At 41.8% G+C, this 20,771-nt stretch overlaps 2 protein-coding genes and 1 long non-coding RNA gene across 6 annotated transcripts; 2 read left to right on the top strand and 1 right to left on the bottom strand.

The window, feature by feature from the left end:
* The first annotated feature begins 534 nt into the window (after nucleotides 1-534).
* si:ch211-120g10.1 (butyrophilin subfamily 1 member A1) lies at nucleotides 535-5,575 on the top strand. Of its 2 annotated transcripts, XM_038696835.1 has the most exons (11): nucleotides 546-691; nucleotides 834-910; nucleotides 2,068-2,150; nucleotides 2,526-2,624; nucleotides 2,812-2,913; nucleotides 2,993-3,127; nucleotides 3,228-3,365; nucleotides 3,456-3,507; nucleotides 3,597-3,623; nucleotides 4,540-4,566; nucleotides 4,649-5,575. In XM_038696835.1, exons 3-11 carry the CDS (start codon nucleotides 2,091-2,093, stop codon nucleotides 5,206-5,208), a joined length of 1,200 nt encoding a protein of 399 aa, XP_038552763.1. In that variant the 5' UTR covers nucleotides 546-691; nucleotides 834-910; nucleotides 2,068-2,090; the 3' UTR covers nucleotides 5,209-5,575. The 2 variants fall into 2 exon arrangements, with proteins under 2 accessions (XP_038552755.1, XP_038552763.1); XM_038696827.1 differs by lacking the exon at nucleotides 834-910 and having other exon boundaries at nucleotides 535-691.
* A 1,831-nt stretch (nucleotides 5,576-7,406) lies between these two features.
* Nucleotides 7,407-20,278, top strand: recql5 (RecQ helicase-like 5). Its single transcript, XM_038696765.1, has 19 exons — nucleotides 7,407-7,566; nucleotides 7,789-7,910; nucleotides 7,997-8,518; nucleotides 9,567-9,663; nucleotides 9,751-9,862; nucleotides 9,940-10,102; nucleotides 10,199-10,281; nucleotides 14,410-14,628; nucleotides 14,725-14,821; nucleotides 15,975-16,011; nucleotides 16,098-16,156; nucleotides 16,654-16,724; nucleotides 16,827-16,920; nucleotides 17,007-17,192; nucleotides 17,520-18,130; nucleotides 18,205-18,250; nucleotides 18,321-18,542; nucleotides 18,631-18,703; nucleotides 18,787-20,278. The coding sequence occupies exons 1-19, from the start codon at nucleotides 7,470-7,472 to the stop codon at nucleotides 18,909-18,911; spliced, it is 3,036 nt and encodes a 1,011-aa protein (XP_038552693.1). The 5' UTR covers nucleotides 7,407-7,469; the 3' UTR covers nucleotides 18,912-20,278.
* On the bottom strand, nucleotides 10,311-13,939 carry LOC119886222. Of its 3 annotated transcripts, none has more exons than XR_005441460.1 (4): nucleotides 13,233-13,939; nucleotides 12,352-12,491; nucleotides 11,347-11,465; nucleotides 10,311-11,255 (listed from the first exon to the last, which is right to left on the bottom strand). It is a non-coding gene; the product is annotated as an uncharacterized LOC119886222 (long non-coding RNA). The 3 variants fall into 3 exon arrangements; XR_005441461.1 differs by having other exon boundaries at nucleotides 12,352-12,461; nucleotides 13,233-13,924; XR_005441459.1 differs by lacking the exon at nucleotides 12,352-12,491 and having other exon boundaries at nucleotides 13,233-13,838.
* Nucleotides 20,279-20,771: the final 493 nt, after the last annotated feature.

Raw genomic sequence — 20,771 nt, 5'->3', positions numbered from 1 at the left:
GTATCATCAACAAAAGCTACTTAAGGTATCAAAAGCAAAAACATTTGTTATGCAGCAGAATGACTCCTGAATTATATTATTATATATGAGTATTAAATAACCGATGTATAAAGATGTAAAAAGGATGTAAAAAGGATGTTATATCTGGTCATGGTGGGGCTAATTTTAACAACTGATCATATGTTATTAATGCCAAATCTCTATCTGCAAAGTAACTAGAAACTAGAAACTATAGCTGTAGTGGAGTAAAAAGCAGGTTTAGCCTAAAGAAGAGTAACAGAAGATGCAAACACTCATGTAAATAGGCTAGTATAGCCTACTTCAGTACAGTACTAGAGTAGCCTAAATGTACTTAGTTACTTTCCACCACTGTTAAAGAATCTATGTTTACAGCCAGAAATCACTTTTATTCCAAAATGCAAATTCCACAGTGGAGGAGAGTCTCCCTTTAAACCTGTGTCAGCAGCAGCGTCACCACGACCTTACAAACATGGCGGCGCGCGTTGTCCACCGGAGAATCTCGCACGTCACTGACGGACAAAACCGAACACTCGCGACCGGCCGACTGCCAGTCTTGTATGTAAACAAGGTCAGACACTGCAGCACACAGAGCAACCACTCTCTGGACCGGGCAGGGGGTCGCTTTTAAAGCAAGACGAAGCTTCTTTTTACCAAACCTCTGAGGAGAAAGGTAGGCTGTGCGTCATGCGCGCGTTATGATCAACGGTAACTTATGTTATTTGTCTTGTCGTGCAGGACGCACTGCAGGGACGAGTTATATGACATTATTTGTATATACATGTATTAAATATGTAATTCTGTTACATGCACAGCTGTAGATGAATCCGTTTGCACCCCGTAGAAGGAGTGGAACTGCCTCTATAACCTAGATTTGCCGCAAAGTCACACGGTAGGTGTGTGTTTACCTCATGCGCAGTCATCAGCTGGCCTCTAACTGGGTCGCTCTGTAAAAGCTGCTTGGTCATGATTTCCCACGACACTAATAGGCCTAAACCTGTCTAACAGGGCATTTCCTTTTCAATTGCTTTTATCAATTCCAACATTTTGTCCACTACAGCAAAACAACTTATTTTGTATTTATAGTGTTTGCCCTCAGCTTTGTATGAATCAGCATTGCTGCATTATAAGATCCACGTACACAGTCATACAGTACATTAACAGTTGTACAACAAGTGCTGCTGTTTGTGGAGCTTGATTGAGCTGATCCAGAGCAAAGATATATTAGGCTGTGTTTGATAAAACTGTAGAGAAACCCTAGTTTTGTAACATGAATTGACACATAATTAATGCAAGTGCATTCACCCACATCATCCTCAGTGTGGTTTGGCACAAAAGAAAACTGAGCTCAGGTATTTCTTCTGCAGATGACAATGGAGAGAAAGTGAGAGGGGCATAAAAAGAAAATGAGACAGAAAGAGACGACACAGTCAGACTGGCAGCTGAGTGTGCAAGTGTACAAGGCCCAGTCACGTTTCAGACTGCCTGCTTTTTACTGCTCGATTGTGCTACAGTTAATGATCACATATGTGTTCTGGCCTCTGATGTGACCTCCTGAAAAGCTGCCTGCTGGACACTCGTGTCTCACCAGAGACAATGTGCCTGTATCAACTTTATATGTTTAGTGATGCCCGCTAAAGAGAAGGCCACCAACACCGCTCGCTTTTTAATTAGCTGTTGTGATCACGCTCAGATGTTATGCTTTCTCAAGGGCCCTGTGAACTTTCCATCACGTGTTTAATGATTTACATGACACGCTGGTGTTTTGGGAGTCAACATTAGTGGTGCTCCAGTTTACAGGCTGACACAGACCGCAAAGATGTGACCTTTTAAAGGACTGAACCCGTAGGCTGATGAGGCAGTGTCACCAAAACTAATGATGCATTTGGGCTTCAACACATAACGTCAACATTCAAAAGTTAAAATGTAACTTGAAATGTCCTGTGTCAAGTTGCCAGGGCTGCTAAGAAGAACAAATGATCTTTACTGCTAAATAAGACATGGTCATACCATTTTCTAAACTTACTGCATTTGTTTTATTCTCTGTAGAACTCTGTTAAAGACCAGCCAAGATGATGCAGTGTTTTCACTTTATGGTGGAGCCGGCCAAAACCTTAACGGCCAAGATAAAGGTAACAAGTTTTGGTTGTGTGTTTAATGTGCAAACCTGTTTTTTTGGGTCACCTTGATACCTAAGTAGACAGCTGATGTGATAGCATTATTTAGTACCATGTGACTGCACGCATTTTTCCTAACAAGAGAGAGCTAGAGTTGTTGGGGAGATGAATCAATGCCAGGCAGTCTGGAAGGGAGGGGTGTCTATCTTTTCTACTGACAGGAACAGAGCCACAGTCTGCATTTTGATCAGGCAGAGTGACCACCTCCTTTCTAATTTGATCTCATTACTCTCTAACATACTTGTAAAGCAGCACTAATGTCCTCCAAATGTCTCTCTTTGCAAACAGTTTCCCACAAAAAAATCCTTCAATTTTTTTGTTTACTGGCAGGAATCACACAAGAGAGCGAAGAAGGAGAAGAGGGAGCCTCTGGATGAGGATCAGTTGTTTGTCGTGGAGCTGGCAAGAGATCTCAGCCGAGTGTGCCAGGTAAGAGTTCACTTGTGAAACCAGAAGTTCTTTTGGCATAGACAACCATTAATAGTTTTTAAACATTACTGAGCTGTGCAATGTCCTTATGATCGCAAACGAGGGACCATTAGACCATGAGAGTTTGTCTTTACCTCTCTCTACCTATCAACAACTTCATGTTTCCCCCTGTGTTTTACCACTGCAGAGGTCAGCAGTCCTGGAGCACATCTGGAACCAGGATGACACCTGGCCAACCTCTCTCTGCAGGGCCTTCCTCCTACAGTGGGCCTCCATGCTAGAGAGCAAGGTGCTCATCTTAATATAACTTTACTTACTGAAGGCATAGAAAGGTTTATTCACTAAAGTGTGTATGTTTCTCCATGCAGAAGAGGCCCATGCAGACAGACGGCTGGCCAGAGATGGGTGAGGGAAAACACCCTGATATGATTAATGAGCAGGACCTGCTGCAGGCTAAAACTGTGATCCTCAACTGGATCAAGGACCTGAGAGCTCAGCCTGAGGTGGGAAGCTCAGACATACATATAACATGTCCTGTTCACTTGCCTCTGCTCGTTCAACAAAAACGTGTTCACATTTCTGTTCATGCTGATCATCCTGCAGCAAAGTGTGTGGCCTGGGGAACCTGTGGCAAAGGTTCTGGAGGACCTGCAGTCAGCCTGGCGATGGGGTCGCGTGGCTAATCTGCTGACTGCTATGGAGCTGGTTATGTGGACTTTAATGGTGCAGCGCCCAGATAAGGTAGAAGTCCATGTAACAACTTAACCCCTTGTGTATTATCTGCAGTTCATCAGTTTGTATTGGGCAGGTGTAACACAAATCTGTTTGCAGGATACCATCCCGCAGCAGTGGCTCATGTGGAAGCAGAGAACGCAGAAGATTGGTTTGTAAATCAATACTGAATCAAGTAGAATTTTATAGTAAATCTAGGGACTTTCACTAATTTATGAGACTGCAATTATCTGCTTCCAGGTGCCATATCCTACATCCCTCAACCAGGTGAGAAATACACTGTATATGCATATGCACACATGAAAACTTTTAACTGCTTTTTCAGTTACTTTCAAATGATTTAAAACCATTACATACAACCTCTTAATACTGCTCTTTGTATGGACCATACTCTCTTTGGCAAAAATATATTTAATTGTAGTTTTGCACAATCCAAATGTATGAACATCCACAAGGCACATTATAAGTAAAGAAGGTGGACAACGTGCACATTCAACTCCCGTTGGGTACTGGTGCAGTACTGCCAGTAGGACTGGGAAAAAAATGTTATCACGATAAAAAATGTCTGTCAATAATGATAATTATCATTATTATAATTGTTTTTTTTCTTTCAAGAGTTTTGCTCCTGGGTGAAAGTTGAAGAAAACAGACGGTTAATTGTTTGTTTTAAACTACACTTTATATTCAGAACAAACACTTCATGCCAAACAGTGGATCATTTCACAAGTCTGAGGTAAAACATTCAAAACAATTACAATGATAAAATCTTTTTTCAACAAATGCACATGAGGAAAATCTTTTTTCAGTCCTTTTTCCTCAACTAAATAAATATCTTAATAATAAAATTAAATGCTGATTAGTTTGTGATTCAAATTTATTAAATCGAACATTTATTTTACACTATTGAAGATACTGGAACAGTACAAGATCTTCTTCTGGCAAACATCCATTAGAACAAAAAAACAGGCAGACAAAAAAAAGACACTAAGACCAATACAAAATAACACTCATATCTATACTGTGTGTTGGGGATATCATATTTTGTATACAAAACATTGCATCAGTTAACATTTTGGGAGCTTTCAGTGCAGACAACATCATCACAGTATCTCTTTGTAACATTAGTGTGTGATCAGACAAACATTTCTTAAAGTCCTCTGTTTTTTTCCTGTTTTTTTTGCAGTGTGGGATTGGATCTCAGATGCTGCAGGTAACAGTATTCATTTGATCAAAAAATTAGTCGGTATAAACTTAACAGAACTGAATTTAAACCTCTCAACGTTTCCCTCTAGTGGAGGTGACTCTGGATCTGGACACAGCCAACCCTGATCTGCTCATCTCCACTGACGAGAAGAGGATGCGCTGTGGCTTTGAGAGGAAGGAGGTTCCCAACTACCACCAGCGCTTCGACGGGTGGTGGTGCGCTGTCGGGGTTGAGGGCTTCAGCTCTGGCCGCCACTACTGGGAAGTGGAGGTGGGTGAGCGGGACTGGCGGCTGGGCGTGGCCAGAGAGTCGGCCCTGAGGAAAGGCTTCAAGTCCCTGAACACAGATACGGGGTACCTGACCCTGCGGCTGGAGAGGGGCACTGAGCTGAAGGCGTTGACGGTGCCCTTCACCGCTCTGCCTCCCGGCCTCATCTCTCGCAAGGTGGGCATCTACCTCGACTACGACCGCGGCCAGTTGTCCTTCTACGACGTGGACAAACGCTTCCACATTTACACCTACAACGAGAGCTTCGATGAGAAGCTTTTCCCCTTGTTTGGTACAGTGGAGATCCTCAAGGATCTGGTGATCAAGTCTCCAGCAGCTAAGACCCAATGTCTGTGTCCCACAACCTGCTTCTGGGGTTGAGTTTCCTCCTGTCACCTCTTCCTTTAGAATCCAGTAGATGTCATAATAATAATAATAATAAGTCTAACAAATCAGGTTATATAATAATCACTGGGAGGAATCAGAGAGCCTGATGTAAAAGACCATCATTGTCCTATTGAATAGCTCCACCATGTGACCACTCTCTATGCTGCTGCTGCTTTAATGTGATGATCGTTGCAAACACTTCCTCACTATAGAGTTATAATGCTACAACTTGCTCACATACATATTGTATTTTCATATATTTGAAAAGAAACCTATAGCATTAATGTGATGGATTGTTCAATATTAACCCTGCAGTAAGAATGCACATCTGTGAGTAATAAATAAACCAAATCCATGTCTTTCTTTTTGTTCTGTTTATTAGCACATTAGGCATTACATCATGATCCATATATATCACAAACACAGGAATCAAGAATTCAGACCTGAGAGCTGAATTGTTTGGTGCATAATCAAACCCAGTCCATGATAGGTAGGTCTTGGGAAATCTCTCTTGTGTCTCTGCAGTCCACATCCTTACCATGAAATATCTGGAGTGCACTTACCTGCAGAACATGGCTGCAAGTTTCAAAATATGGAAAATATGTCAATTGGGAAAAGTGTGTAAAATGATTCACAATATTTCAGTATCAGAATCATGTATGCGCAGTTCAATGTTGAGAGACCGACTGAATTTCTGTGATGACTTCGTGAGATTAATATGTCACACTATACTAGGTGTTTGCACTAAAACACACACCTGAAGCTTCTACGATCTTGACACTCTCTTTTAAAGATGTGTGTGTAAAAATGTAGCTTTCCTCACTTCAGTTATGTGCTTATATAGGTTATATCGCCAGAGGTGCAAAGTAACCAAGCACATTTGTACAAGTACTGTACTTAATTTAGACGTACTTGCACTTTACTTGAGTATTTCCATTTTGAACTTCTTTATACTTCTACTCTGTTACAACTCTGAGGGAAATAATGTAATCTTTACTTTTTTTCACCAAATTTCAATTTTCACATTTATGCGATATCTTTGGTCGCTAGTACTAAACAAGTAAATGATGATGTATTATCATTGGTTAAGAAGATAAACTTTATTGATCCCAGAGGAAATTCACAAGCTATCCAGCATTATTATTAAAGTAGCAACTCCATCTTTATCAGCTGCAACAAGATGTACACATTAATGCATCAATAATTATTATACAAAAATAAACATTATTCTGACATGGGCCATTCTACATAATGAGTTATTTTACATTTGATACTTTAGGTTTATCTTGATGCTAATACTAGTACTTTTAGACTGTATTTCTAGACTGTGGTATTGCTACTTATACTTAAACCATGACTGCCTATCCCTGGGCCAAATCTGAGGCCATTAGTGTTTCAGTACAGAAAAACTGTACACACTACAGTGACAGTGGGGGGAACAGCAGCACATGTGTGAAACATGGCCCTCTAGCTGGCCAAGTTTAGAATATTGAGTGGTTGCTAATGAGGTAATTTCTGAATATGTTTCTCATTTGCTTTGAATGGTTTTATTGCACAGGTAATTTTGAACACCAGCAGTGCATTCTGGGTGAAACAGGTGTTATCTCAGCATTCACTTAAACTACTTACCAGCAGACTGATGAAAAACAGATGTTGGTGATCTGGTTATGAAGCAACTAAAATGTTGTCAGTACATGTGAACAGGTGGTTATTTAAATTTTGTCTTTTGTAAAACAATTCAGACTCCCCGCATGAATCTGGCTGCAGACATTTGCTCCCATTCAGCATGAGAGCAAGAGCATTATATTGAGGTTAATGTTGGGTCGACATCATGTCAACGTTCTGGTTCACCCCAAAGGTGTTGGATGTGATTGATGTCAGGGCCCTGTGCAGGCCAGTGAAGTTCTTCCACACCAAACTCAGAAACTAATTTGTTTATGTAGCTGGCTTTGTGTACAAGAACATTGTAATTTGGAAAAAGTGGAGCAACAGTATTGTCATTGTATGCTGTAAGATAGAGATTTCTCAAGATTGAGAATTTTAGCACAACAGGGGTGGAAATAAAGTAGACCTACATTTACTCAACTACTGCAGCTAAGTACAATAATAATAATAATAATAATACAAATATACTAAAAAACAAACAAATGAATCACTAAACGAAAAACGTTTTTGCGTTTCAGTTGTAATTACGTCATCGGTGTGCGACGACTTCAAAGGGGTTTATTTATGAGTTCTTTACGGACGTACAGACGATGACAACAACTTTAAAACAAGCTTTAAAAACCCACTTCGGGTTTGACAATTTTAGGTCTAAACTACAGGAAGATGTTGTCAAAGCAGTCATCAGAGGTAAGTGAGCGAGCGAGCTGTTTATCTGCTGTGGGGACGTTAGTTTATCTCCATGCTAACGTTAGCTGGCTCGTAGCAACAGGCAAAATTTCGCTGACCTTTTCCTTGATAGTTAGATAAGAGGCTCAGTTTGAATTATCTCTCACAGGTAGTGTTGTCAGGGAGAGAGAGAGAGAGAGAGTAATGTATGGCATGGTGGTGACTGCTGTTGTCTTCCTTCAGGGGACAAAGATGTGTTTGTGTGCATGCCCACTGGAGCAGGAAAGTCCCTCTGCTACCAGCTACCTGCAGTTCTGGCTGAGGGTATTACTCTGGTTATATCCCCGCTGATCGCTCTCATTCAGGTCAGCTTATTCAAATGCTTTACATACATGTATGGTTTTGTGTGTGGTGCCAGTTGTGTTAATCCCCTCCTGTGTTCCCCCTCCAGGACCAAGTGGACCGCCTGAAGGGTCTCAACATCCCTGCCTGCTCCATCAACTCCAAGCTCCCAGCAGGCGAACGCCGTCTGATCCTGGCTGATTTAGGGAGCAGCTGCCCCAAGCTCAAGCTGCTCTACATCACTCCAGAGATGGTGGCCTCTCCCTCGTTCCAGCCCTGCCTGACAGGCCTGTGCTCGCGCGGCCTGCTGTCTTACCTGGCTGTGGACGAGGCACATTGCGTCTCCCAGTGGGGACACGATTTCAGGCCAGACTACCTCAAATTGGGTGAGCTGCGTGCTCGCTTGCCGGGGGTTCCCTGTTTGGCCCTGACAGCAACAGCGCCCAAGAATGTACAAGAGGACATTATACAGTCCCTGAGGCTGCGCTCGGCGTTGTCTTTTGTCACACCTGTCTTCCGCAGTAACTTGCACTATGATGTGATCTTCAGAGAGCTGCTGCCAAACCCCTACGTCCACCTCCACGCCTTCATTCAGAAGGCACTGACACTGGACAGTGGGTCTTATGGACAGGTTGGTAGACGTGTGTGGTCATAGGGTTGTTTGTGTGAAACTATTCCTTTTCTGTGAATGATAGATCACCAGCCACATGAGGCATCTACTTTGTAAAGATTTACATATATTAAAATCACGTAGTAGTTTGCAGTAGACAAAGAGCAGCACATTGAAAAGAGATTGAGAATAGCCATGGTTAGCCAAAGGTTTTCAATACAGCCTACTATTTCTTCATTAAGTGTTTGTATGTGCAAGAAAAGCCCTTAGCGGATTTGAGGAAAATATAATAAAGCCTTAAAAAGTCTAGATTTTTTAGGTCAATGCCGATATCTACTGTATATCTCGGTAAAAAAAAAAAAATCCAATAATGATATTAGTCTTTAATCATTGTATATACACACATAACCTAAAATAACTTTTCAGTGCTCTCACATGGAAAAACTATGTAATATGCTGATACTGATATATCTCAGAGGAGCTAAGTTCAAACGATAATATTTGGTGTGCGTTTTCAAAAAAACGTATCACCTAAATGTCTCAGCTCTCTGAATCTAATCGTCAAATGTTTGCTTTGAAATAGTTTTATTTCTCAGTGTAATTTTGTCTAGTTCAAATCTTTTTTTGAGCTGTTGAATTTCACTCAACTTCAACTAAAAGTTGTGACTAAGACATTTGCTGGAAGCAGGGCATTTTACGCCCTCCCATCCTTGATATGTTTCTCTACCAACTCGCTAAGCAACAAGAAACGGCCGTACAGATATGTCACAGATGTGTTTAAGATCATTTACTGTAAATGGGTCCCTTCAGAACATACCAGGGTCTCAATTTTGTTAAAAGTTTAAAGGATCCTTATAAAAACGTTTGTGTGCTGATATGTCATTGTCTGAAAGTTCTCTATCACTATTGATACCAGCCTCAATTAAAAAATTCTTGTTTTCATGCCACCTGTCACGTAGCCTTATACCAGTTAATCTGTGATGAGCCAATATTAGCTGATATTTTCCCTTGAATATAAGCGTAGGAGCCCTGGTTTCTTTAACCTACTGTATGTAATATTTGTGAACAGGGTTGTGGGATTGTGTACTGTCGGACCAGGGAAGGCTGTGAAACTGTGGCTTACCAGCTGACCAAGCTTGGAGTCTTGGCCAAGCCTTATCACGCAGGTTAGACTTTTTTCCTCCATGTAGCGGTAGGATCAGAAAATGCCAAGATCTGGGCTCAGATGCTTGCCTTCTGTTTTTATACTGTAGGTCTGAAGGCAGGAGATCGCACAGAGGCCCAGAATGAGTGGATGCAGGGGAAGGTGCTGGTTATCGTAGCCACCATCAGCTTTGGTATGGGAGTAGACAAGGCCAATGTCAGGTGAGGCGATGAGGTTTTGCTGTGTTGGACACAGAATTTGAGTTTGTATGTGCTAATGTTTTTTGTTAATCCTGCAGGTTTGTGGCTCATTGGAACCTCGCGAAGTCCCTGGCCAGTTACTACCAAGAGTCTGGGCGAGCTGGAAGGGACGGACTGCCCTCCTCCTGCCGCACGTACTACTCCGCAAAAGATAAGGAGCAAATTAACTTCCTCATCCGCCAGGAGGTTGCCCGCAAACAGGTCAGCACGTTAACAGAAAACTCAAAATGTGAGGAGCTCCTGTAAATAAAACTCTGCATCGTTTCAAGGTTTGTGAACATTTTAACTTGTCCGCAGGAAAAACGTGGCTCTGCGAAGGAGACGGACAAAACAGCCATAACAGACTTTGAAGCCATGGTGTCCTTCTGTGCACAAGAAGGGTAAGTGAAGCGTCCAGCGCAGCCGTGCATGCATGCAAGTCGATTCTTGTTTATTGCGTACAAATCAAGGTTAATAAAACCACATCATTACATAATGTCTCCACTCTTAGCACATATATAAAATGCAGGTGTATACATGAAAACTGCCATTACACACTGTTAATACATTCATAATCCATTTCAGTTTGTGTACAGCAGATGGCAGACTTCATCTCTCTTCTTTGTTGTGAAACATGTCAAGGAACAATTTCAGTTTGGAAAACAGTTTCTCCCTGTAGGAGGATCTTTCTGTAAGTCTGACTGCCGGCGCTCATTCCTTAAGAATGACACATAATTGAGTTTAGAAAAACATTAACAGACCAATTTAGCTGTCCTCTTTACATCTCACAGTCCAACTCGCTGTTAATGTTCTGAAGTTTTAAAAAATTATTAGACAAATTTGTATATGTATTTGCCTGCATTATTAGACACTTTGGGTCGGCCCTGCCTTTTCCTCGGGCCATAGGTGCGGTTGCTGCCCTGTAAAGCGCAGGGATACCCTAAAGAATGTAGATTCTCCTGAAAACCTGGCAGCTTCAGCAGGTGTGTTTGGCAGCCAGTCATGACATCCTTCTCTCTGCTTGTCAGGTGCTTTGTTGTTTGTGGGCTGGGCTCCTCTAGACCCACTGAACACACCCTGTATGTGATTTCATTGCTCACTGAAATATCCCAAATGTCTGTCTATTCATTATATGACCATGACTCTCAGTAGGAGTTTTTATCCTCTCTGCAGGATTGCTTGCGAGAGACAAAGTCTGCAGAGAATGTCTGTTTTTGTGTTTCGTGGGAAGTTTTACACCATTTCCTGTGCCAGATTTAAGAATAAGGCTTGCTTTTGTGGAGCACATTGTCTCAAATGTTCGTCCCCTTCTTTTTGGTGTTGCGATAGCAGCAGCAGGTCACGCAGGTCAACACTGTCATGAGCAGGACCATCACTGCAGGAGGGCAAATAACAGCATCATGACCAGATCACTCTTTTTTTAAAAACAACACAGAAATGAGGGATAATTGAGAGCAGAGACTCACAGATGAAGGTTAAGAGCACAAAGAAGGCTCCCAGCTCTACAGCAGTTGCGTTGGGCAGACCCTGAAGCTTCACCCATATCTTGTTCAGGAGATCAAGCGTCTCTTGTCTGGCATCCATCCTAGTGAGGCAGAAACGATGTGAAAGTTTTTCCGGTGAAAAGGTCATGCTTGAACTCCTGTTGCTTGTTACTGACACCCTGAGAAGACGTCGCTGGTGTTTTGACACAGGCACGTAACTTCCACCTTTTTTTGAAGGGAAAGTGTTTAAAGTGAGAAAGAAAGGCAGGCGTTTTACTGCCTGGAACTAGACAAATGTAAAGCATGTGTTTTTTCTAGCTGAGTGTGAAAGTCAGAGGGAATCTATTTACCAGGGCAATGACACGGGGTGGTGCTGGCGGTTAACCCCCTGTAAGACGACGCAACAAAAGGAAGTACAACGGGGTCCTTCTCTGTGTTAAGCTTTTGAACTGAAGTATCTCCTGACACCAGCCTCATTGTATTTAATGTGTATACACTAAAATGTGTTTTAATGGGTGGTGTCAAGTTTTACGTGCTTTACTGTGTTATTGTGCTCTACAGGCCCAGGGTGTGACAGTCTGTGGGTTTAGCTCTTGATGGTTTGGGAAGCCACAGTTTGTTGTAGTGAATTACCAAACATTATAAAATAATACAAACTCCTGCATAATTAAATGTCTTTTTTTTAAATAGTTCGACATTTGGGGAAATTTGCTCAATTATTTATTGTTGAGAATTACGCGGGAAGATTTATACCACTGTCATGTATGTGTGATACTTAGCTACAGACAGCAGCTCGTTAGCTTAGTTTAGCATAAAGACTGGGAACAGGGGGAAACAGCTAGCATGACTCTGTCCAAAAGTAACAAAATCTACCTACTAGCACCTCTAAAGTTCATTAATTAACACGTTATCTGATAAAAAAAGTGCCAAAAAATGTAAATTTGCTGATTTACAGTGGGTTAAGCTTTAAGTGCAGTTTGTTCTTACTTTTGAGAAAATATACTGCCCAGTTTGTTGGATGCTGCTGTGATGACGGGTTCTTCTGAACCAGTTCCACGTCAGTAATTGGCCCGACCAGATCCAGGTTGGGTGGATATCTGTTTGAATGGGATTGGGACCAGACTCGTCTGTCAGAACAAATGAAACATGAGCTCGCAGATTCGTTTGGTTTTTAGGATGGGTCTGAATATTTCTTGGCTAGGAACAGAAACTTCCTCTTTTCCTCCGGCCAAGAAGTAGTCTCACTGTAATTCACTCGGACTACAGATTAGATGAACAACATGTAATGTGCTATTTTGTTACCTTTGACTAGAGCCAGGCTAACTGATTCCTATTTCCAATCTTTGTGCTATTTGCACTGCTAAGCTGACAAAGTTCCCCAATTGTCAAAAGTAGTAGTCTGGGTAGTAGTAGTCAAAGTACTCCTTTTAAGGTAGGTCTGGACAATAAAACAGTAACAATAATTATGGCGATATAATTTTTTTTCAACAAAAAAAAACGTATTCACTTGAATCATACACGAATTAGGACTTTATATTTATTTTGTTGAGGACAAATCACTGAAAAAAGCTTTTACTTAATTTTACTCATACATATATGAAAACTTTTTATCGTGATTAAATTTTTGACCATATCGTCCAGCCCTACAGTAAGGTTATTTGGCCCAAAAAATACAAGTGCTGTGTTGCATTACTCTGTAAACGAGTAATAATAACACCAGTTAGTGTTGAAGCGCCAGTTTTAGTGCAGCAGAATTATAATATATGGATTATATTCAGACTTCCCCTTTCCCCACTGATTGTTTGACCCTGTTATTTAAATATTTTATGGTCAGGTGCACAGACACACTTAAGGTAAAAGGCACTTACCTGTGAGAGTCTTTGTTGTTTTTGCACACTCAGCCAAGCCCAAACTGACTGGCAAAAAACGACACAGCAGAAGTAAGCAGACCAGTTGATGGGGAGTAGGCAGCAGGGTAACTCCTTCAGGGAGGAAATGTTGATCACTGGGGGTCTTATTTGCCGTTGTGTTATTTTGTTGCTGAAACGTGCGGCACATCATCCAGAGGAGTCCTCCGGTGCTGCCTGAGATTAGCAGTCAGGTCGAGATTAGGGTTTGGAGGGGTAATTCCTCGGGTTCTAATGGTACTCTTTCATGCTCCTCTTAATCTTTCTTTTCTCTGGTCCTCAGGTTTGTTGCTCTTCTCTTCTTCTATGTGGTTTTTAGTGGAGATGCACACACACACACACACAGAGTAGCTGTCTGCTGTGCCTCACTTTAGTTTGTCTGCCTCCAAACTCCAAGGCTGTTTGCTCTTCGACAGTCCTCCCTGGGAGTGACTGCTGCTTCACAGAGTCTTTGTGTGCCTCTCTGTCATTCCCCACCTCCTTTGGTGAAACGGCCCCTTTTTCTTTTCATGGCTGTGTGGAGACAGCGTTTCCATTTCCAGCAAGGTTGTTAGTATGTTGTTGAAGAGGCTCGTCTAATTGTGTGTGTGTGTGTGTGAGAATATTGGTTGTTGCATAATACTCAATCTGATACAAAGAAGGAGGCCTTATTATTTTAAAAATGGCAACAGTCAAATCTAAAGCTGGGATTTTAAAAATGCAGCAGGACGGACTAATTACTTCCCAAATCAAGATATAACTTGCTCTAATGCATTGTTGTTATCAATACATGAATCAGTAATATTATCTCTGTGTCTTAGCTTTAGTTTTGGGATTATCAGATGATGTTTTTATTTCATGTCACACACTGTTTGACTTGTTTCATAACAGAAACATTGATCACAGAAGTGTGCGGTGGTTACACAATACCTAACAGATCAATGATGCACTAGATGGCCTGTATATGATGGAGTGATGTTTGCTGTGTGCTCAAAAACATCATCAGGCTTGACCTTTTTAAGGACTGCAGGCTCTAGTATGTAACCAACTGCAAACTGCCTTTGATCTCTTTTGTATTCAGACTTGCAGGAGCTGTATCACCAGCCTGTCCCCACATGTATTTGGTTTTTAATAGCAGTGTCTCTTATCTTCCCACCAGTTGTCGCCATGCCACCATCTCCAAGTTCTTTGGGGACAAGACTCCCAACTGCGCAGGTGCCTGCGACTACTGTCGTAACCCCAAAGCTGTACGAGCCCAGCTGGAGAGGGCAGCTGCACTCAGCACCAAGATTGAAGCTCAGAGCAAAGAGCCCAAAGGAGCATTTGGTTTCCAGCCGGGCCTTTATGAAGGAGGGAAGAAGGGCTACGGCTTTGAAAGGCAGGACAACCTTAGTGACACTGAGATGTTTAATTTTGACTACTTTTGTAATGTAACTCAGTGGTGAACCTGTAGCTTGACATTGATACCTTGCAGGTATGATGAAGTGGGCGCCAGTAGTAGTGAAGATGATGGTACACAGAGGAAAAAGGAGTTTTCTGACCTCTTCAAGAAGCAGATGAACCTGCGGAAGGTGAATCATAATCATCAACACACAAACCTGTTTTAGAAATGCGTATTTTCTAGAAAAACAACTCCATGTACTGTTTGCGTCTTTGCACATTTGTTTGCCATCTGTTGGCAGCAGGAAGGCAGAGCCTGTTGAGGCCCCTGAGGATTGTGGTAAATTGCTCCCACATGTTCGGTGGAATTGACGCAACATTGAAGTAAATCTGTTCCTCACAAGGTCCAAGTGGAGCTTGTCCAGTTTACAACACAACGTGGAATGCCATGATTGTAAAAAAAGTAGAAAGAAACTAAGTGACATAAACAAATGAGATTAGTTGTTAAAGAGGTCATATCATGCTTTTCTGCTTTTTCCTCTCCTTTATTTTGTTATATATCTTTTTTGTGCATGTAATTGGTTTGCAAAGTGAAAAAGACCAAAGTCCACTCCAAAGGGAGTTACTATAGCCCACAGAAAACACTGCTCTGAACTGTCTGAAAACAGCTCGATTGTAGTCCAGCCTTTACTTCCCTAAACTATCTGCGTCACTTTGTAACATGCGTCATAATGCTCGCCTGTCGGCTAGTCAGACACACCCTCAAAAACACAAGTGGAGAAACACACTGAGCTGCAGCACACACAGCAACAAGACGTCTAGTCCTTAACTAGGCACTGCTAAATAAAAGGGTGAACCGGAAAATGAGCATACTATGACCTGTTTAAACTGGTAGAAAGGAGGCTGTGGACAGCCCGACCCCACAGCATTCAGAACTGAAATTAAACACATTGATCTACCAGGTTAAAGTAAAAAAAAAAAGTCAAAAAACATATTTTAGTAGTCAAATGTAGCTTTAGCCATGTTTTGAAAAAAATAATGGAACATACTGAGATTATGCTATATAGATTTTCTGCTGTGAAAACTTGTCATCAGTGGACTCAGTAAAGGAAATTACGAATTTCAAAGCCACCTTTTAAGGGCTGTTTGAAAGTCAAAATATACGTTCATACAATCTTTTTATTTATTTTACTATTTTGGGGGCATTTGTGCCTTTTTTATTGTATAGTGTCAGTAGAAGGGAACACTGCAGAGATAGCATACAGGTGTGTCACTGTGTCATAAGTTACTGTGTTTCAGTAAGAATCTGAGAATTAACTTCTGTCTGTGTTCGTGTTTCTTTAGGGAAGTGACGGTCAGAGGGAAGACTTTGTTCCTCCAGGTAAAATCAATAGAAGAAAAAATAAGTATCAGTGGATATCCAGGCTGATCTGTACTGCCATATAACCAGTGTGTCGTACTGTGCAGATGCTGACTGTCCACTTAGAGAGGCCAGCAGCCAGAGGATCCCCAGGCTCACAGTAAAGGTACTCACACAGCACTGTGAAGACATTCCCCATAACTGCTGCGTTCATCAACACGTCTCTGGGAATTCAGTGACTCATGTGTCATGAGATGTGAAGACAGATAGCAGAGTCAGAGATTCAGCTGAGCAATACAAACACTATTATTGATGTAAGTAAATAACAGTGTATATACAGCATCTGGAAAGAAAAGAATGAGACAGCAGAATATTTCGTACAGTAAAAGTGGTCACTGTGGGCTGAATATGCAGCTGCAGTGTCTGAATCCTCGGTAACAGTTTTACAGAACAAAATATACAAAGATGTGAAGATAATTTATTTTATTATTTTCATCTTTGGTGTGCAGTTGCAAGAAGTTTCGGTGCTGCAAACATTTCCCTCAAAACCATGCCTTTCTACTAAATTAAAATAATTACGATTCTGTAGCTTTGATTTGAAAATGTTTTTATTAGTTTATCATTTAATTTAATTAATTATATAAATACTGTATTCTATTTCAGGCCAGAGAGCACTGTCTGTGCCTCTTGCAGGAGGCATTACATGGCCACCAGGGGGCAGAAGACACATTCAAGTAATTATGCAGATACATGCTTCAAACATCATGCATATCCATAGTTAATTTCCTGCAGAAATGTCACTATACATTCTCTTTAATGTCTTCTCCATCTCTCAGCTGTGGTACCCTGTCATTAGCGGTGGAGCTCGAACATGAGGTCTTCAAGAGCAGCAAGACGTCCAATTTGTACAAGGCTGCTGTCCTAAAGAAGGTGAGTACTGACTGTTCTGTCTGGCACAGCCTCATCGGTAGCACAAAGTAAAATCTAAATACCATATTCCGTTCTTGTTCTTAAAGGTATCAGAGATGAAGAAAACAGTCCCGGCTTCAGCTGGAGGAGAAAGAGGAGAAAGTGAGAAGACAAACAGCAACAGTGAATCCACAGAAATGGAGTCAAAACTCAAAGAGGAAGCATCTTCCCCTTCTTCTTCCTGCTTCTCTGAGGAGCTGCAGGGGTTCACATCTGCATCGGAGATCTACTCAGTAAGATTATTACAAGCAGTTGCAGACATTAATTCTAGGCTTGGGGGGTACTACAGCATACCAGGGTATTTAGAAATCCCAACGGTATGATTTTGAATACAGTCAAAAATACAAACGCTCTGCTTTCAATTAAACTGATTCAGACATGCTGTATTGAGCTGATGTATTGTAGGCGGGCGATGCATTGTAAAACTGCCTACATCATCTACAACTCGATAACCTGCTTCACTTTTTTGATATACCAATAACCCGGTGAAAAGTCTGAAAGGTATGAAAAAATAAATAGCGCCCAAGCCTAACGTATTCTGTTTTCTATTATTCCTCCAGCTGAAGCGTAAGAGAATAGGGGCAGGGCAGAGGGGCCAATCCAACCCCTTCCTGACTGCTAAGGAGCTGCTGAAGTCCTCCATGTTGGACACTGAGTCTAACAAATGGACAGAGGGCAGCGGATTTTACAACGACCGCTCGGGAGGCTCTGAATTGGAGAGGAGAGAACAGACGAACACAGATGCCTCTTCGGCTGTAACGTCATCGATCAGAGCCAGAGCAAATGCCGCAGCTTCCTGCCTGAACAGCCCGACGAAGGCCAGCAGAGCCATAAGCAAGAAGCAGCAGAAGCTAGCGGAAGCGGCAAAGAGTTCCCGCAACATTTCCCAGTACTTTGCTAAGAAACAGACAGTGGAGGAGGCGGAGACGCCAAAGGGCGTTATATTATCTCATACTACCGCCTTGGAAGCTGAAGACAACAGTAGCCAGCGGGAACACTCACCTGTCACTGTGGAGGATGTAGAGATCAGTCCTGTGGAGTCAGAGACTCAGGATGTGATCCAAGAAGAAAGTAAAAACAATGTAATAGTTATACTTGATGATGAAGAAGAGGAGACAGAGATGTTGGAGCTGGAGCGACTTAAAGACACATCTAAAGAGTATAAATCAGAGTAAGAAACCCTGAATGCACCATTTTAAGATGACGGAAAAGTCTTCTTCATTAACATTATTTTCTCTCATGCAGACAAAACAAGCCTGAGGAAGAAGATAAAGCGCCTCTGGTAGCAGGGGTAAGTATGAGTTTCCTATCCAATCTGAAGATGTCTTTCCCGCTCAGTCACTGATTTTGTGTGTGTTCAGTTGACAGATGATATGAAAGCGAACAGAGAGACTTCTCCTCCAGTGAAGCGCAGCCGCCCTGCAGACGGCAGCAGCAGAAGAGTAACCTTCAACCCCAATGTGCAGGAGAGGGCCCTGCAGCCTGTTAATGAGCCGCCCAAGCCTGTGACACTAAAGGAAGCAGCCGACATCGTGGTCCGCTACCTGGACCCCTTTTACACTCAGGGAAGGTTTGCCACCAAGGTGAGAGAGCAGAATACCATTTCCTGTTTGCAGGAAAAGCTTGGTGAAATGAGTCGTTTCACAGCTGTTGTTTTCTTTTTGGTTGTAGGAGCTGTTTAAGTCTTTCGCCCGCTACTTATCTCACCTTCTCGCGGAGGGGAGGAGTCGGGGGAAAGGCCAAGGTACGCAGGGGGTACATCATCTAAAACTTGCGCTTTGCTGCACGCGACGGGCTCCTCTCTAACGCTCATCTCTGTGTCCACAGTTAAAGCAGAAGCCAAGGCTCTCATCAAGAAGTTCTTCAGCAGAGTTCAGCGCTGTGAAAGCGAAGCAGACTGGAAGCACCTTAAAAGGACACACAGCTGCATAACCACAGAGAACAAGGAATGAAATGTAGCCATTCCCTACCCGTCAGTGCCTAAGCTTCCCTTGTTCTAGTGAGGAACACTGCTGGTCAGGTTTATTGTTGATTTGCTGCTAGAGTTCTGCTTTTTTTTCAGGCTTGTCGCTGCTACGTTAGCTTATGCCAGTAATTAAGCAATAATGGGGACTGTTACAGCCTGAGAGAGCAGAGGGAAAACTGCGTGCATACTTGTATGACAAGCGTTCTTTGTGTTTCAGCCCATTTACTGAAAAATGATCACCGATGACCAAAGTATGTGATTTTTAAAGGACTCCTCTGCAGACAGCAAATAGTCTTCATTCATTTCACTACAGTATGGCGCTTTGGTGGTACTGCACTCTCCTTCTTTTCATGTCATTCTGCACTTAAATCTGATGTAAAACATGTTTCAAGTTTGCTCTTGCGACAAACGAGTCTACAACCATGCTAGCAGCTCTGTGAGGCTGAACTTAGGCACGGCTTTGCTTTGAGCAAAATGCTAACCTCAGCATGCTAACATGTTCACAATGATAGTGCTAACATCCTGATGTTTAGCAGGCATACTGTTTACCATTTTATCTCAGTGTGTTGGCATGCTAACATTTGCTAATAAGCATAGAACATAAAGTAGGCTGAGGCTGATGGGAATTAGTTTTGCAGGTATTTTGTTAGAAGTATTGGACGAATTAAAATTTTGACCTGACTGCAAACTAGCAGTTAGGTCAAAATGTAAATTAAAGGATCGCCAAATTCATTAGGGTTTGTCCTCTGAGAACCATGCAAGTATGTACCAAAATACCTGGCAATCTGTCCAATAGTTAAGATATTTCAGTCTAGACCGAAGTGGTGGACTGATCAACTGACATTTCCATCCATAGAGCCACGGCTGGAAACACATTGTGGAAATGGTTGTCGGTAACGTGAAGAATACATGATGTGAAGTAAATGGGGATAAAACAGAAAAATACTGAAACAATGTTTTAAATTTTGACATAAACCAGACAGTTCTGTGCTGTGGGGTCTAACAGATATATTTTTATTGCTGCTACATATTTTGTCTTTGACTGCAGAACAAAGAAAGTAAATGGACATACATGATAGATATTGTATGATGTAAAACTGACCTTTTTGTGGTTTCTTTTATTTAAAGATGAATAAAAGGTGAATTCAGTTATGTCTGGTAGCAAAGGGAGACTTTATGCAGAATGAGGTATTTCTTTTTCAGCAACTTGGTTTCCAATGAGGGAAAAGTTCCTTAGTTATAGTGCCTGTTGGGGCTGTGAGAGTGTCCACAGTCAGGAGGGAGCCATTGTCTATATACTCTGTGCTCTTTACATGTTTACAATAAAGTCTATGCTGAACAGGAACAGAGCAACCACAGTGTGACATTTACTGTGTGTTAATCCATGAAAGCTGATGTATTCAATTGGACAGTTAAAGTTATCAGAGAAGGAGGGGGGGGGAGAGGAGAGGAGATGTCCGTGCCGGGGACGCTGTCAAATACATGATGACGTCACCTCCTCTGGTGCCGCATTCAGGTGCTCCTTGTAACTTACGCATTTGATTTTCCTACATTCAGATTATTTGATTTAAAAAAAAGTTCATTATTTTTTTGGCTATTAGCAGAGAAAAAGCAGCGACTTTGGAGCATTTTTCCCCTCTTGGGAGCAGGGAATGGTCGTCCTAATATATAAAACGCATTCTTAACATCAAATTGAGGGGAAACCCTACATGCAATAATACGAAAGAATATAATTCCCCACTCAAACTAACTTGTGTAAAGTGAGGTTAAGAAATAAAGTTGATTGAATTTGATTTCAGAAATTAAATTTGATTAATTAATACGCTTACGTATTGAGAAAAATGTA

This window comes from Micropterus salmoides, unplaced genomic scaffold (genome assembly GCF_014851395.1).
Source record: "Micropterus salmoides isolate LMB-PRFRI ecotype aquatic unplaced genomic scaffold, ASM1485139v1 Ms_hic_scaffold_10, whole genome shotgun sequence".
Taxonomy (NCBI): Eukaryota; Metazoa; Chordata; class Actinopteri; order Centrarchiformes; family Centrarchidae; genus Micropterus; species Micropterus salmoides.
The sequence above is the reverse complement of the archived record's forward strand: the minus strand, read 5'-3'. Positions and strand labels throughout refer to the sequence as shown.